The sequence below is a fragment of the Halichoerus grypus genome, chromosome 1, assembly GCF_964656455.1.
Source record: "Halichoerus grypus chromosome 1, mHalGry1.hap1.1, whole genome shotgun sequence".
Classification (NCBI taxonomy): Eukaryota; Metazoa; Chordata; class Mammalia; order Carnivora; family Phocidae; genus Halichoerus; species Halichoerus grypus.
In genome coordinates this window covers 2,071,788-2,089,440 of record NC_135712.1, presented here as the reverse complement: position 1 = coordinate 2,089,440, position 17,653 = coordinate 2,071,788, and the positions used below count along the sequence as shown (strand labels likewise).

Sequence of the window (17,653 nt, the reverse complement as noted above, 5' to 3'; positions counted from 1 at the left end):
TGTCCTGCCGAGGGTGGGCACGTGTTGAACCTCCTGCCCCCCGAAGTTCAGGCCTATGCTGGGGAACACTGGGGGCTGACCGCACAGCTGCTTCAGAAGAGGGGCCTGCTGGGTTGGGGGCAGGAGGCTGCCGCAGAGGCCAGGGCGGGGGCAGAGGGCTGGAGAGGCCACAGGGGCGCTCCAGGTGACAGCCACGGGCGGCAGGGTCAGGCCCAGCCTGCGAGCCTGGCAAGCTCAGCCCCGCCCCCCCGCCCCCGGGCAGATGAATGGAGGCGTTTGAGGGCCGGCAAGGCAGGGAGGCAGGTGAGGGGAGAGGGGCCCGTGTGGCATCTGGAAGGGGCTTCATGGGCACCCCTCCGCTAGAGGCATCTGCAGATGGGGGCCCTTCCTGGGGATCTGCAGGTGCAGGGAGCGTTCCAGGGGATCCCCCTGCTCTCCAGGAGGCCCCCCGCAGGGGCACCATGGCAGGACATCCTGAGTGGACACCAGGAGTTTGGGGACACGAACCCTCAGCTAACACCTTGGGCACACGCCCCGGGAGGGACGGGCCTGGCCCTCAGCTGCTGGGCTCAGCCTTTCCAGGGCCCTGGTCCTACTCTCACGCTCTTTTTATCCTGGAATAATTGTAGCTTTGTAGGATAGTTGCCAAGATAGAGGGTTTCTATCCACGCTTCACCCAACCTCTCCTGATGCCCACATCCTGCAGAGGAGCAGCGCACTGTTGAAACTAAGAGATGAACGTTGGTTCCTCACTGTTGGCTGAACGCAGAGCCCCCCTCCCCTCCCTGCAGCTAGCTGCCAGACTGCAGAGATTTTCTGGAGCGTCCCTAAGCTTGGGAGGAAAGGGGGGCTGCTCCGGCTGTGGGCAGGCTGGGGGCTAGGGGGCCCCACTTTCTGCTCCTGTCCTCAGCTCCGGAGCTGTGAGCCTCACGGGCGTCCCGTGATCTCTCGGAGCGGGGGTCCTTGCAGGCAGGGGGTGGGGGGCCCCACTTTCTGCCCCTGTCCTCAGCTCTGGAGCTGTGAGCCTCACGGGCGCCCCGTGATCTCTCGGAGCGGGGGTCCTCGCAGGCAGGGGGCGGGGGGTGGGGGGAGTTAGTGCAGGAATGGGGCAAGGACTCTTCCCCTGACGCTCGCAGATGCCCGGAGGCTGTCTGGCTCCGTTGGGAGAACTGCAGCGTTTGCAGTGGGCCTCAGAAGCGGCTGTGTCCCCAGAGCAGACTTTGGGTGGCCCCCGTGAGCTCTGCGGAAGGACCACAGCCTGCTGGGGGGGGGGCGGTGAGCGTGAAGGAGTGTGGCCGGGTGGGCCCTTGCTGGCACACGCAGCCTGGCCAGCCTGGGGGAGCTTGAGCGGGGAGCCCCCAGCACCTCCCACTCTGGTGGTCACTCGGACCCTGCTGTCCCTGCTGCTCTCTGAACCTGGGGGCTCAGGGCCCATCTGAGGTCACCTGACCTCTGTTTCACAGCTGCATTCTTGGTGCTTCTCGGGTCCTCAGTTTCCCCAGCAAGGAGCTCAGTCTCTGTGCTTCACTGAGGTGTGTGAACAGCAAGCCGGGTTGTAAAAACTCCTGCAAATCCAAAGTTTTAAGCGCCTGACAGATGCTTTTCGGGGCACGTCTGTAGATCAACTTAGCTCCTCTGACCATGTCTAATTTCGAGCCACGTGGACAATCTGTGCCCAGCAGCCAGGACCACAGGGACAGCCGTGGTCGGCCAGGTGGAGGGGGGACGCGGGCTTGGGAAGGGCTGGGCCTAGTGGGGGCAGCAGGGGCTCACTCTGGAGGGGGGCGGGCGCAGGTTTTCGGGGCTTTGTGGATGGCACAGTGACCCCGTTCTCGTGTGCGTGCTGCGGTCTCTGAGCGACCACGTTAGATCCGTATGTTCCATGAGATGGTTTCGCCCTGAGCGCCGGCTCAGTCTGTGAAGACGCCGAGGTCCGGCCGTGAGCGTCAGCTCGGCTCCCGATGGCGCCGTTGGGCGTTGGTGGGCACGCCCTGGGGCCTTTCTCCAGTTACTTTATAAATTATTCAGGCAATTCTTCGAACTGAATCTAACTCACTATTGTCAAAAGTTGCCTGTTTGAATCCACTCTCCGTGGCTGACTCAAAGCCCTAAAAAAGGTCTCGTACGACTCCATCTCAAGTCTTGCCATTCATTGTCATTCTTGTTCGGAGGGGTGGGGGGACCCTCGGCTACAAGTCCCGATCCGCTATTCATTCAACAAACCTCAGAGCGTTGGTCTACACCGTGGGTGGTGGCTGGGATGAATAGGAGGGTCTTGTTCCCTCCGATGCTGCCGCGGGTGGGCATGGACATCCACCGTGGTGAGGGGTTGCTCATTGCGGGGGCTTGCAGCCAACACCAGAGAGCTGTGTGTCAAAAGGGAATTGTTTGCTCTCTCTGAGCGTTGCTTTTCTTGTCCTTAATATAGGGATAATATCGCTTAAGCTCAGAGGACAGACAGCGAGTATCTACACAAAGTGCTTGGTACTGTGTCCGCACACATAAGCTCAAACGCTGGCAGCTGCTCCCACTCAGCTCAGGGCCTAAACTCAGGAGACATTATTTCAGCTGGGGGTGGGGGGGCTGGGCAGGGAGACGGGGGGTATTTTAGAGTCGGCGTGAAAGGTGGACCTGAGGGATGGGGAAGGTTGGGGTCTTAGAGGTGGAGGTGGGGCGAGTGAGGCCGCCCTCTAGGTGGGGAGGGGGCCAGGCTGGGGTGGGGGGGGATAGGGCGGGCAAGGCTGGGCGTGGCCGACTAGGGAGCTAGGAGAGAGGCCGGAGGCCCGTGGGAGCCGCGGTATGATGTGCTTGTGAAAGACTCACCCTGGCCTCAGGGTGAAGGGCCGATGGGGAGCAGTGCCTGGCAGCTTAGATGTGATAGATAGATGGGTGATAGGTACATGGATGGATGGACGACGGACGGACGGATGGATGGACAGACAGACGGATATAGTAGGTGGCTGGATAGACAGACGGGTAGGTAGGTAGGTAGGTAGGACGAGCAGATAGATAGGTACGTGGACAGGTGGGTGGGTGGGTGGACGACTGGATGGCTGGTGGGCGGGCAGGTAGGTGGGTAGGCAAGGTGAGGAGTGGCAGGGCCCAGGCAGGAGGACTGGGGGAGAAGTCTCAAGTTCAGCGGTGTCCGGCATTCAGCACACACTGTCTCATGCCGGTGTGAAATTCCTTACACTTGGGTTGTGTTTCCACCGGCAGACCACTCACGAATATTGCATATTTGGTCCTTATGTGTCTTCATCTTCACCACTGGGGGCGTACGGAGGCGAGGTGCTGGCCCAGGCCACACCGGCAGGCAGGACTCACGCCTGGGCTCGGCTGTGTGTCTGGGGTCTCGATTCTGCAGGTGCCCTTTGAGGAGGCAGGGGGCCTGCGTGTCACCCCAAACCTCACTCGGGCAATGTCTATTGCAGATCCAAGACATCGTCCGGAAGCGGCAGCTGCTGACCATCTTCCGGGAAGGCAAGGATGGCCAGCAGGACGTGGACGTGGCCATCCTGCAGGCCTTGCTGAAAGGTGAGAGTCAGGCAAGGTGGGGCGAGAGGGAGAAGCAGAACGAGGGGGCTCAGGACCCTGAGTTTGCATGAGCCAAAAACCGACCCCTGGGTCAGACGTGCTGGTCAGAGGGCAGCTGGTGGTGGACCATGCTGGGGCCCCCTCACTCTCCTGCCAGGCGGAGGGTGCCCTGCGGCCGGTGTTGGGGTTTCGGGCTCCTTTCTGCAACTTCTCTGCTTCACGGGAACCCGAGGGCACCCGCACTAAGGTGCCCCCCACGGTCGTCACAGCTGCACATATGATTCTAGGTCTCGGAAGGCCTGCCCCTGACCTCCCATGCGTCCTCACATGCAGCAGGGACCCCCCGGACACTAAAGCTCCCGCGGTGGCTGGGCTTGGGCCAACCCCTTGGTCTGCTCTCTGCCCCACGCTTCCCCCCTCCCCCTCCTGGGGGAAGACAGATGCCCCCATCCCTCCACTGGCTCCGACAGGGCTGCAGACGTCCTGATGTTCTGCCCGCTGGCTGCCCCTCACCCTCCAGGGACGCGGCCCAGGCAGAGCCGGGCGACAGGGCAGGAAGCTCTGGTGGGAGAGGCTCAAACCCGGCTTTGTTCTGCGACCTCCTCCTGACATAAAACCTCCCAGAACCAGCGAGATGGTTAAAACCAGGACCAGGGCCCCCACGTCAAGACCTCTGTCCAGGGAGACAGAAGAGCCGGGAGGAGCCGGCTGAATAGAATCAGAGCAACTGTGGAGGCTGACCGTGTGGCAAAGCAGGAGGTGGACCCCTCGGACCCCACAGACCCCCACCAGCAAGGGCACGGGGGGCCAGAAAAGCCGGCGTGAATGTCCGTGTGATGGCAGGGGGTCGACAGTCTCACTTTGCCGTGCCCGACCCTTCTGTTCAAGGATGGGGCCGTGAGGGCGTCTGTCCCTTCCTAGCCTTCTGTGAAGTGGCCGAAGGAGCCAGAAGAGGGACACCAGGCCGCCCGCGTCCAGGGAAATGCCCTCGAAGGCGGTGAAGGGGGCCTGGGGCCCTGGATGTGGCCATCTGCGCACACCGCTGCAGAGGGAAGGACCCCTTGCCCACGGCCAGGATGGACCCCAACGTCTGCTCTCACGTGTGCTCTCGGGCATCCGAGACCCAGTGAGGCCAGCGCTGTGGATCGTGGTTTCTGCTGGGGCCCGCGCCGAGCCCGGGAGGGTGGGCCGGAGCCTCTGGGGTGGTGGAAAGTTCCATTTCTCGATCCCGGTGGTGGTGACACAGGTGTAGACGTCAGCCAGAGTCGCTGAGCTGCACATTTAAGGCGGTGCCCTTTAGAGGTAGGTCACCCTCCGTGAGGAGTTAGGGAAAGCTTGTTTGGCCTTAGCTTGTGTTGGGCAGCATCCGTGGACGGTGCCTCCCGAGTCCCAGCCCGGGGGAGAGCGGGTCATGGGGGAGAGACAGAGGCCGCATTTATTTCTGGAAGCAACACAGAGCAATTGGTTGTAATTCGTTGCTCAAGAGAAAGGCAGTGGGACTCTGGGAGAAAGGGACTCTCCCTTTATTATGTGAGTATATATGAGAAAATAGAAATATACACATATATATGGTTTTTCAATGACAACCCCTTTTAAAAATCACCTTTATTGAGATACGGCTTATATACAGTTAAAGTCCCCCATCCTGGGTTTACTGCTATGTGCATTTCAACAGGTATGTCCCCCCGTGCACCCATCCAATCCAGACGCAGGACACGTCCCCCCGCCCCCCCCCCCGAAAGCTCCCTGTGCCTCTGTGTGCTTCAGGCGACCATTTACCTGCTTTCTGTCCTGATAGGCGGGCTTATCCCCATGACAGAGCCTCACATAAGTGGAACCACACGCAGTACTCCTTTCTGTCCCGCTTCTCGGGCTCAGCGCAACATCTTGGAGATTTTTCCGCATTGTCGCACGTCCCAGAACTCTGTTCCTTTCTGCCGCGAGCAGTCCTCCAGTGCTAGTTTTCCAGTGCACGTGTCGCTGGACACGCAGGCCGCCTCCAGCGTGGGGCTCTTATAAATAAAGCTGCTATTTGTTCTCGTTTCTCTTGGGTCCACATCTCGGGGTGGAATTACTGGTTCCTTACGGTAAGCGTATGTTTAACTTGATAAGAAACCGCCAAACTGTTTTCCAACAAGATCACACCCCTTTACCCCGCCGCCAGGCGTGGACGCGGCCTCTAGCGGCTCGGCGTCTTCACCGTCCCTCGGTGCGGTCGCCGTCCGGGGGGTGTGAGGTGACAGCTCAGTGTGGTCTGAATTCGCGTGTCCCCGATGGCCGGCGACATCCTGGGCTTGTGGGCCGTGTATGTATCATCCTGGTGACGGGTCTTTCGGGTCTTCTGTCCGCGTTTATTTGGTTGTTGGTCGTCTCGTTTTTGAGTCCTAAGCGTTCTCGATGCAGTCGGATTCAGGGCCTCTGTCTGATACATGCCCTGGGGGTGCTTTCTCTTGGGTCCTGGCCCCGTTTCCCAGCTCCTTCAAGGTGTCCTTGGCGAGCGGAAGGCTTAGGTTTCACCGGAGCGTCATCGACCCGTTTTGTCGCGTGTGGCTCATGTTCCCCGCACCCGAGAAACCCCCGCGCCCGCGGCTGCAGGCTTCAGGCTTCAGGCGGCCTCGCTGTGGGCACAGCCTTCTGCTGGCGTCTCCGCACTGCGCCCCACGCTGGCTCCCGCACTGTGTGGTGTGAGAAAGGGTCGAAGCTGCTGTTCCCTTCCCCAAGTAAGCACCCGTGATTTAGTGCGCGACGCCAGCAGGAGAGAGCAGGAACTGGTGGGCAGAGTGCCCGCGGTGAGAGCCTGGCCGAACTCTGGTTTTGCACTGAAGGCGGGAAAGGGAACGGCCCGCATGTGTGGGTGTCACTTCCGAATGTTCCTTCAGAAACGCCTGTCTGTCCAAGACGGTGTTTTCTTTAAGCTTGGGGGACAAGGGGCTTGACCAGGCAGGGGGCAGGGGTGAGCCCAAGCGATGCCCCAAACCCGGAGAGTCTCTGATTCCAGCACTGAAAGGAAAAGCGCCTTCACGGGGGCGGATTTTGCTGCTGGGCACGCTCTTCGGTCGAAGTCACGGAGGACCAGGCTTGGTGACAGGTGCCTCCCTGTCTGACTTTGTCGGATGCAGGGAAGTGGCTTTGAGGCCCAGACCAAAGCCCCCTGACATGAGTGCCTTTTGCCTGCAGCCTCTCGGAGCCATGACTACTTTGGCCACGAGAACTGGGGCCACCAGCTGAAGTTGGCGGTGGCGTGGAACCGCGTGGACATCGCCCGGAGCGAGATCTTCTCTGACGAGCGGCAGTGGAAGGTAGGGCTCCTGGGAGGCCCTGCGGACGGCCTTGTTGGCCGGCAGGAGCAAGGACAGGCCCTGAGGGTGGCCTCTGTCTAGACCCCAGCCTCCTCCTGGTGGAGAGCACCCCGGTCACTTCCTCCCTTCCCGAATCGGACACACCGCGATCAGGGTATGCGAGGCGTGCCCCCCATGCTGCTCTCTCTCAGCCTTCAGAGCTGCACCCCGTGATGATGGCCGCCCTCATTTCCAACAAGCCCGAGTTCGTGAAGCTCTTCCTGGAGAATGGGGTGCGGCTGAAGGAGTTCGTGACCTGGGACACCCTGCTCTCCCTGTACCGGCACCTGGACCCCTCCTGCCTGTTCCACAGCAAGCTGCAGAAGGTGCTGGCCGAGGAGCCCACGGCCCCCCGCGTGCAGATGCACCACGTGGCCCAGGTGCTCCGCGAGCTCCTGGGGGACTTCACGCAGCCGCTGTACCCCCGGCCCCGGACGGGCGATCGGCCCCATCTCCTGCTCCCCGTGCCAAATATCAAGCTCAATGTGCGTGCTGGTGACGGGGCTCCCCGCCCTGCCTGGCCTGGGTGCTGGGCCGCGGCTAGGTTCTTAGCACTTCTGTTGAAAGAAATAATCTTTTATTGTTATTGGAAAGAAATATAATCCCTATCTTGGTCTGTCAGGGCCGCCATCACAAGATACCATAGCCCAGGCGGCTTAAACAACAGACATTTAGTCTCTCACAGGCTGGAGGCTAAAGTCCGAGGTCAAGACGTCAGCGGGGTTGGTTTCCAGTGGGGCCTCTCTTCCTGGCTTGAGGACGGCTGCTTTCTTGCCACGTCCACACGTGGTCTTTGTTCCGTGGGCACGCAGAGAGATACAGAGAGCAATGGTGTCCTCTCTTCTTATAGGGACACCAGTCCTATCAAATCAGGGCCACAACCTATGGCCCTAATCACCTCCTTAGACACCCTGTTTCCAAATACAGTCACTTTAGGAGTTGGGGCTTCAACATACAAATTCTGGGGACACATTTCAGTCCATAGTTCTCCCTTTCTAAAAATTTCAAATGGAACAAAAGGTTATGTGGGGAAAATGGTCCCCCTCATGCCATGAACTCCAGTCCTGGCCACCATGTGGTCAGGTCAGCAGGATTCCACCGCATCACCGCGAGGGTACCCAGCACGTGCACTGCACTGCGGGAGAAGTCCTTTTCTAGTCTCTATCCATATTTGATGGGAATCCCGCAGCATCTCAGCACTAAGTGTTATGTTAGCGAGTATCCACCTCCCCGTTCTTGAAGCTTTCACAAACGAAGCCCAAGCGCTGAGTTTTGTCAGGTGCGTTTTGAGAATTTGAACTGCTCTTCTTCGTTAACCTATGAATTTGCTGAATTATTTTAATAGATTTCCTGATAGCAAAACATTTTTACTCCTGTTTTAATCTCAACTTGATTGCAGCGGAACATGTGTTTAGTATGATGCTGGATTATGTTGCCAATATTTTCATGGTTTTTGCATCAGAATGTTTGAGCCTTTGATTGTAGTTTTATTTTGGGGGCTATCTTTGTCAGGTTCCGGTATCAGCTTTATGTTATCCTTGGGAAAATCATTGGGAAACCTTCCTTATTTCTTTGCTCTGGAACATTCTCTGTGGCTGGAATTCTTTGTTCTTACAAGCTCAGCAGGCTCTCCTGTGAGTCCATCAGGGCTCAGTGCCTTTTTGGGTAGTAGCTCCGAGAACTTTCTCCAGTTTCTTTTCTGATAATTTCTTGGTTTAGGTTTTCTATGTGTTCTACAATCAGATTTGGTTTGTAGTTGTTGTTTTGGGGTTTTTTTTTTTTTGGTAGAAAATTATCCCATTCCTTCAGGTTTTCGAATTCATCCATTGTCTCGGGTGAGCTCTGTCTGACCCCTCCTGAGAAAGATGTTGTTGTGGCTTGGTTTTGTATATTCACAATTCTGCTCTTCTTGATTCCATTGTATTTAAGATACCCTTTAAAAAGATCCAAAGTGGACGCTCATAGTTAACCATGTCCGTAATTTATTTAGTTTGTCAACTAATTTCTTTTAATATAAAGACGAGCCTTCAAGAAATTTCTAAAATTTCTTAAAGAAAGTGGAATCTTGTGTGTGGTGTGGGAAATGTGTTCTCACTTCTGGAAATTGTTTCCAGACTGTCTGAGTAGGTGTTTACTGATTGATGGGCCAGGAAGCTGGATTCCTGCATCACTGTGTGAATTGAGTGTGTCTGGGGGCAAGGTGCCCTCCTGGTCACATGTAATCATTGTCTGTTCGGCTCTTTCTTATTGGTCTTCTCTGCAGGAGACACTGTGTAGATTCCCTTGAGGAGCTCACAGCCATGAATCTAGAACAGACTCTGTGCTAGAAGTTGACATCACAGAAAGGCTTTGATGCCATCAGATAAGATTAAGGAAACTCGAGGTGCCTGTTGTGTAAATAAGAGGATACAATTGTTGGCAAAGGAATTATCTGGGTATTCCACTTTCTGAATGTTTCTACATGTCTCCAGAGTGACGATTTTAAAACTCCAGTATGCATGAAATCGGTCTAAGGTGTTGTTGAAAATGCAAGTTGCAGGGCTCACCCTCCAGGGATAGTGGTTCTGGAAAGGTGTGGGGGGGCTCAGCCTCTAGGGACAGTGGTTCTGGGAAGGTGTGGAGCTGGGCTCAGGACCTGCACCCTCAACAGGCCCACCCAGGGATACTGATGCTAGTGGGAACCTAGGAGAGTTTCTGAATGTCCACTGCTCACCAGATGCAGGGAGTGAGTCTCCGGTCCCTCCACAAGCGTTCACCAGGACATGTGTCCTTCACCATGGACCCAATCCGTGATCTTCTCATTTGGGCCATCATCCAGAACCGTCGGGAGCTGGCAGAAATCATCTGGGCGCAGGTAACTAGACCTGTTTCTCAAGATGCATGACCGTGTGTGGACAGGTAACAGGGCTCCAGCCAGGGAGTGTGGCCAGAAAGCCCAGGACCAACAGCAGGTAGAGGAGCATGTGACCTTGGAGGGAGGGCAGTGGGTGTCCATGACCCCAGAAGGGACCCAGAGTGCCCAGTGTTGGAGAACAGAGAGCTTGGCTCAGGCAAGGAAAGAATTTTAAGAAGGTGTGCCGTCCAGGGCGGAGGCTCAGCATGCAGGCACAGCTGGGTGGAGCCAACCTCCATGGTGACACAGGTGGGTTCTGGTGAGTCGGCCCCTGTGCCATGGCCGACCTGCTCAGTAGAGACTCTGCAGAAGGTGACATCCGGGGAGGGGCTGCATCTCCTTCCACTGACCATTAGGGATCTCGACAGAGACAGTCAGATGGGGAGCAAGCCCCCGATGTATCTGCCCTGAGCCCCTTTGTGAGCTCTTTGGGAACATCGGCCCTCAGCTCCCTCATCACTAGACTGTGGGCAGCTTCATGGTCATGATGGAGGACGTGCCAGGCTCAAGTCCCCCACACGTGGTTTTCCTTTATTTCAAGCAGATTCTCTTCGTAAAGGTAAATTAAAGTGTAATTTTTTTCTCAGAGAAGTCCCCTACTTCTCAGTGTTGGCGTTTCCAAATTGCTTTTATGGAATTGGCCCCCTCCCCAGTGTCACCAGCAGAGAGGCTTTGGTGGCTTCCACCCTCTCCATGGTTCTGGGAGGTTTGTCCTTTCCCAAGGCATGTGGTGGGTCAGCGGCAGAGCTAGGCCTGACTGTGGCCTCGGGTGTGCTCTGTGGGGCTCAGTGCACGGGAGGACCAGAGATTTCCAGGTTCTGCCACCAGCCCCTTGTTGTGGGCCAGACAGTGCCTCTGGGCTGTGCTTGAGATTTTCTCAGCATCCCTGGTGCCTGGGACTGTAGTGCCACTGAGGCGGGGGGGCTAGAGCCTGAGGGGGACTTGTGTGGACCTGGTCCCGTGTCTGCCCTTTAGCCCCGTGCCTGGGGTTGACCAGATGCCCAGGCAGTGCTGGGACTCATGCTGTCTGGGCTGTGCTCTGGGTGGGCAAGCAGACCCCTCCCACTGGCCAGTGTGGGAGACTGGGCCACCAGCTCAGGCTCACCTACTGATCTGGGGTGACCCAAGTGGTTTATGTGGACAAGGGCACAAGTAATCACGTAGTGGCCCACGCTGTCATGAGGCCTCTGTTCTCATCACCCCCGGGCAGTGTGACTGGGGTTCCTGGGCTGGACCGTCCAGGTCCTCACGGTAGCTTCCCTGGTGCCCAGAGCCAGGACTGCATTGTGGCGGCCTTGGCCTGCAGCAAGATCCTGAAGGAACTGTCCAAGGAGGAGGAGGACACGGATAGCTTGGAGGGGATGCTGGTGCTCGCTGATGAGTATGAACACAGAGCCATCGGTGAGTTCATGGGTGGTGGCCTTGGACCACGGCTCAACTCCTCACACGTCGCCCCAGGGTCCTCATCCCTGGTCCTGCTCGGACCGTGGCATCTGGAGGAGCCACTCCCGGATGCTGTCCCCAGGTCGAACATGGATCTTCCTTCTGCCAGGGGTGTTCACCGAGTGCCACCGGAAGGATGAGGAAAGAGCGCAGAAACTGCTCACCCGTGTGTCGGAGGCCTGGGGGAAGACCACCTGCCTGCAGCTGGCCCTGCAGGCCAAGGACATGAAGTTCGTGTCTCACGGAGGCATCCAGGTGACCTTCTGAGGCTCGCTTCCAGGAAGAGCTGCCTGTGGGCTGTGGGCGCCGATGCAGCCTCTCGCTCACCTCCAGGCACACAGGTCCCTGTGCTGCGGCTGCCCGGGGTCCCGGGGACAGGGTCTGGCCCTTGGTTGTGTGCTCCCCTCCCGTTTTGCAGGTCAGGAAACTGACACTAAAAGAGAGTGGGTGGTGGGTTGTGAAGGCTCATCCCTACAGGGGTGTTCCTACGTGGGAGCCTGAAGTCCTCCGGGTGGCCGCAGCCCGTTGCCCTGGGAAAGACTGGCTGGGCCCTGCCCACCGCGAGCCTCTTCCTCAGCCGGCAGATGATGGGGTCTGTCCTGCACTGCCCACCACACGGCGTGGCCCGGGGGGCTCAGAGCACTGTGCTAGGGAGCATGTAGGCACTTCGCACGGAGCAGACCCGTCCTTCACCCTCAGGGGTGGGGTCCAGTGTCGCCCACTATTCTGAAGCTGCCTCCTCTGTCCACAGGCCTTTCTAACCAAGGTGTGGTGGGGCCAGCTCTGCGTGGACAACGGGCTCTGGCGGGTGATCCTGTGTATGCTGGCCTTCCCGCTGCTCTATACCAGCCTCATCTCCTTCAGGTACCAGGTGGCTGCTGGGCTGTGGGCAGGGCCCGGGGCCTCAGACCGTCCTTCCCCATTGTGCTTGCAGGGGGCAAGTCATGCCTATCCTCATGGCTGCCCCTGGGTCCTACAGCGGTGGAGAGGCATGCGGGCGGGAGGCAGAGGGAGGGTCCCCACCTGTGTGAAGCACCCACTGTGGGCTGAGCACCTGCCCTGTGTTGTCACTCACCTGACTTAAGCACCTGCTCTGCCTTGAGCACCTGCCCTCCCTGCCCACCTGCCCTGAGCACCTGCCCTACCCTGAGCTCTCACCCTGCCCTGCCCACCTGCCCTCCCTGCCCACCTGCCCTGCCCTGAGCACCTGCCCTACCCTGAGCTCTCACCCTGCCCTGAGCACCTGCCCTCCCTGCCCACCTGCCCTGCCCTGAGTACCTGCCCTGCGCTGAACACTCACCCTGCCCTACCCTGAGCACTCACCCTGCCCTGTCCACCTGCCCTCCCTGAGCACCTGCCCTGCCCTGAGCACTCACCCTGCCCTCCCTGAGCACCTGCCCTGCCCTGAGCACTCACCCTGCCCTGAGCACCTGCCCTACTCTGAGCACTCACCCTGCCCTGCCCACCTGCCCTCCCTGCCCACCTGCCCTGCCCTGAGCACCTACTTTACACTGAGCACCTGCCCTGCGCTGAGCACCCACTAGCCAAGCATTTCGTTTCAGTCCTAACAAAACCAGAGCCAAAGGGCTCTTTCCGGGTCCTCCCTTACGTGGAGCCATCTGGTGGAGCCCTCTACGTGGCTGTCTATGCAGGGTCCGTGGGCTGCATGGACAGCGTCTGTCCTAGTGCTTCTGTCTCTGTCATGTGACGTGAGCACATGAGCACTTTGGCCCCACTCCTTGGGGGAGGCAGAGGTCCTTCGGGCTCTCAGGCCCCTCACAGTCTTGCCATCCCCCCCGCCCCCTGGTGTCTGCCCTGCAGGGAGAGGAAGCTGCAGGCCAGGAGGGGCCTGCTCCGGGTCCGTGCCTTCTTCAACGCGCCCGTGGTCATCTTCCACCTCAACATCCTGTCCTACTTTGCCTTCCTGTGCCTCTTCGCCTACGTGCTCATGGTGGACTTCCAGCCCACACCCTCGTGGTGCGAGTACCTCATCTACTTCTGGCTCTTCTCCCTGGTGTGTGAGGAGCTGCGGCAGGTGCGCCCCCCCCGGCCCCCTTCCCCACATCCCCAGCCCGCGTGGATTGTCCTCTGGTCCCCGCCCCCATCTGGGAGCACCTGGCCCCGGGACCCGCAGCCGGTCACTTCCGTGGGTGGGCTCATGGTGGGCTCACAGGCGCCCAGGCGCCGCTGCCAGGGCCCGGGGCGGCCTCAGAACCCCTGGGAGGCCGGTGCGGGAGGGAGCGCTGTCCCCCTGGCCTCTCCCAGCTTTCCTCCGGCTGCGCCGCCTCCTGAAGCCAGACCCTCTCCTGGGGACGAAGCCCCGGCCTCAAAGGTGGCAGCCCCAGAATGGGGGTCACATGTACCCTCCTCCCTGAGTCTGACCATCTCCAGAAGGGACCCGCCCAACTGCCAGGGTCCAGGGCTGCCACGGTCCCCACCCCTCTTGGGGCTGCCGTGGAAGCAGGGGAACAGGGGTCCGGTGGGAGCTGGCTGGCTGCTGACAGAGAGGATAGTCGGCCCCAAGAACACAGCCATTTGCGAATTGAGCAGGGCTGTGGTCGGTCGGAGGGCGGGCTCAGGGCGGCCTGGCGACACCTCTGCCTGGAGCTCGTCTCCCGCTGCTGCTCCACCCGGGGGCCCAGGGACGGTGGAAGTCTGTGCCCTGCCTGGCTGGCCTCCCTCTCCGGGAAGGAGCGAGCGTTCTCACTGCTCAGGTGACGATGGTGGCGACAGCCAGGCCCCTAACCATGTCCTCTCTCAGCTCTTCTATGACCCCGACGAGTTCGGGCTGACGAAGATGGCACTCCTGTACTTCAGTGACTTCTGGAATAAACTGGACATCAGTGCCATCCTGCTCTTCGTAGCAGGACTGACCTGCAGGTGAGTGGCCTGTCTGCCCTGCACCTCCCCGCCGTCTGCGACTGCAGCCCCGAGGGCTCAGGTGCCCCGAACCTGCCTGTTGTCTGTCTGGTGGGCAGAACCTACCCCGGGACTGCTGGAGGAGTAGAGCAGGAAGGTGCCAGAGCTCCCTGCCCCTCAGATGGCTGAGCATCTGCAGCCCAGTGGCCCCTCCCGGCACCTCCTGTTGTGGCCCCGGCCACTCCGCTGCCCACTGGGGCCACATGCGTCCTTGCCATGGTCCCTTTCTCCAAGAAGCAAGAGGGACCAGCCACACTGCCTCCCAAGAGGCCTGCATGGCCTGCCTACCCTGCCCAAGGCTGGGCTCCCAGACTTTTCTGGAAAACACACCTCCCCGGAAGCTCTGGTCCATGAGCTCATACCCCATTTTTAGTACTTTGGGGTCCAGAGGCCTCCAGAGCCACATGTGGGCTCGGGCAGGTGAGCAGGCAGCTGGGGGCAGGCTCCGGGAGCGGTGAGCTGAGGGGTCCTTGATTCTGCCTTGGGCAGGCTCATCCCCGGGCTGCTGTACTCTGGGCGCATCATCCTCTCTCTGGACTTCATCATGTTCTGCCTCCGGCTGATGCACATTTTTACCATCAGTAAGACGCTGGGGCCCAAGATAATCATCGTGAAGCGGATGGTAAGGGGATGAGCGGGTCCTGCACCAGCAGCACGTGAGGTGCCCCAGGACTTGAGCACACTACTAGGTTCCCATGTCCCTGCTTTGCCCTCGGGCTCCCAACCCCAGCATGCCTGTCTCAGGTCCTTGCCTGTATGTCACCTCTTCCAGGCAGCCTTCCCTAATCTCCGCAGCTCGTTCCTTATTGCTGTTACAGCTCCGGTCACTCCTCTCCGTGGGTCACAGTCGCATCCAGCCCCTCGTATGCATTGTGTGGTGCCCAGCACCCTGTTAGGATATGGGGACAGGCCCAGGACTGTGGGCCCCTGTGTCCCTGCCCTGGGCATCAGCGGCTCCTCCCACCACTGCAGAGCGCACAACCTGGGTGTGGGGGGAGGGGGCACGTGTGGGTGCACGCGGCTGCAGCTGGGGCCCTCCGTCTCTGCAGATGAAGGACGTCTTCTTTTTCCTCTTCCTGTTGGCGGTGTGGGTGGTGTCTTTCGGGGTGGCCAAGCAGGCCATCCTCATCCACAACGAGAGCCGGGTGGACTGGATCTTTCGGGGGGTCGTCTACCAGTCATACCTCACCATCTTCGGGCAGATGCCAGCTTACATTGACGGTAGGACATGGGGTGTTGACAGCTCCAGCAGGGGCACCTGCAAAGCTCACAGAAGGATGGGGGACAGGGGGACAAGGGGGGCAGCTCCCCAAGTGCCTGCATGACAGAGAGACAGGTGCGTGTGATTTTTGGTTGAGGGGGTTGGGATCTTCGAAGCCGAAGCCAAGCCGTACTGAGATCCCAGGCGGGCCAAGGATGTGGCCTGGGGCTCTGGGGCATCAGTTGGCACCCCTCCCCCACACTGCATGCCTCCCTATCCCTTCTCCTCCTCTGGACGGGGAGAATCCTTCTTGTATATAGAGTTTTTTCTTTTCAACAGCTTCATCGAGATATAATTCACATACCGTGAAGCTCACCTATATAAAGTGTGTGCTTTAGTGGTTTTTAGTGTACTTAGAGGATCTAATTTTAGAACATTTGCATCACCCACCAAAGACACCCATTAGCAGTCACTCCCCATCCCCCCCAACCATTGGTGACCTCTAATCTACTTTCTGTCTGTTCAATTTGTCTTTGCTAGACATTTCATATAAATCAGATAATGTAATATGTAATCTTTGTATCTTGTTTTTTCTTAGTGTAACGTTTTCAAGACTCATCCATATTGTAGCCTGCATCAGTATTTAATTCCCTTTTTTTATTACTAAATAATATTCCATCGTATGGATAGATCACATTTAGTTTATGCATTTGTAAGTTGGTGAACATGCGTTTTTTCTACTTTTTGGCTGTTATGAATAACATCGCTATAAACAGTTATTTATGTTTTTTAATAAGTTTTTGTGTGGACGTATGTTTTCTTCTCTCTTGGATATATATCTGGAACTGTAACATATACCTGTTGGTTTGTATGCTAAGTCTGTGTTTAACTTTTTGAGAACCGGCCAAACTATTTTCTATGGCAGCTGTCCTGTATTTTATGTCCCCACCAGCAACGTATATGAGGGCCCCAATTTCCACATTCTCTCTGGCTTGTCATTGTCTTTTTTTTTTGCTTCTAGCCGTCCCAGTGGGTGTGAAGTGCATTTCATTGTGGCTCTGATTTGCATTTCCCTGATGGTGAATGATGTGGAGCATCTCTTCATGTGCTCCCTGAGCCATTCGGATGTCTTCTCTGGAGAAATGTCTGCTCCTCTCATTGGCCCATTTCTCAAGTGGATTATTTTTCTTTCTTACTGAGTTACGAGAATTCTCTATGTATGGATACCAGTTCCTTCTCATCTGTATGATTTACCAATATATTCTTCTGTGGGTCAGCTTGTCACTTTCTTGATCGTGTCCTTCAAAGCACAAAAGTTTTTAGCTTTGATGAAGTCCACCTTATCAGTTGCTTTTATCATTTGTGCTTTTGTTGTCATATCTCAGAACCTGATGCCTGACCCAAGGTCATGAAGACTCATGTCTGTGTTCTTATTCCTGAAGTAATAGCTTTTGTTCTTACTTTTGGCCTTTGAGCTAGTTAAACTAATTTTTTATACGGTGTGAGGTAAGGGCCATTCTTTTGCATGCAAATTTCCAGTTGTTCAAGCACCATGTATTGAAAAGACGATTTCTCCCTATTGAATTGTCTTAGCCTCCTTGTCAAAAATCAACTGACCATTAATGAAAGGGTTTATCTATAGACTCTCAACCCTATTCTGTTGATCTGTATGTCTGTTCTTATGCCAACACCACACGGTCTTGGCAAATGTAACTTCATAGTAAGTTTCGCAATCAGAGATGTGTGAGTCCTTCAACTTTGTTCTTCTTTTTCAAGATTGCTTTGGCCTCTGGGTTCCTTGGGTCCACATGAATTTTGGATTCAGCTTCTCACTTTCTCCAAAAGGCATCTAGGATTTTGACTGTGAGCATGGGATGCCTTTCTGCTTATTTAGATCTTTAATTTCTTTCAACAATATTTTATAATTTTCAGTGTGTAAGTTACACTCCTTTTAAGTTTATCCTTAAGATTTTTATTCTTTTTCATGTTATTGTAATAGAATTATTTTATTAATTTCATTTTTGGATTGTTTATTGCTAGTGTGTAGAAATATGCTATATTTGTGTGTTGATCTTGTATCCCGAAACCATGCTGAATGTCTTTATAGCTCTCATAGTTTTTTAGTGGATTCCTCGGCATTTACTATATACAAGATCATGCTCTCTGCAAATAGAGATGCTTTTACTTGTTCCTTTCCCATCTGATACATTTATTTCTTTTTCTTGCTTCATTATCCTGGCTAGAACTCCTGGTACAACATTGAATAGAAGTGTCCAGAACAAACATTTTTATGTTGTTCCTGATCTTAGAGGGTGAAGCTCTCAG

At 56.7% G+C, this 17,653-nt stretch overlaps 1 protein-coding gene across 16 annotated transcripts in view; it reads left to right on the top strand.

Moving 5' to 3' along the window:
- Positions 1 to 17,653, top strand: part of TRPM2 (transient receptor potential cation channel subfamily M member 2) — a 58,195-nt gene that overhangs the window by 22,128 nt on the left and 18,414 nt on the right. For 14 of the 16 annotated variants that reach the window (XM_078067205.1, XM_078067163.1, XM_078067026.1 and 11 more), the window contains 11 exons: positions 3,432 to 3,534; positions 6,712 to 6,833; positions 7,025 to 7,357; positions 9,589 to 9,726; positions 11,037 to 11,166; positions 11,318 to 11,463; positions 11,960 to 12,072; positions 13,030 to 13,243; positions 13,970 to 14,088; positions 14,617 to 14,749; positions 15,177 to 15,348. In XM_078067205.1, coding sequence (XP_077923331.1) covers positions 3,432 to 3,534; positions 6,712 to 6,833; positions 7,025 to 7,357; positions 9,589 to 9,726; positions 11,037 to 11,166; positions 11,318 to 11,463; positions 11,960 to 12,072; positions 13,030 to 13,243; positions 13,970 to 14,088; positions 14,617 to 14,749; positions 15,177 to 15,348 — 1,723 coding nt within the window. The other 2 variants (XM_078067253.1, XM_078067372.1) reach the window with 2 other exon arrangements.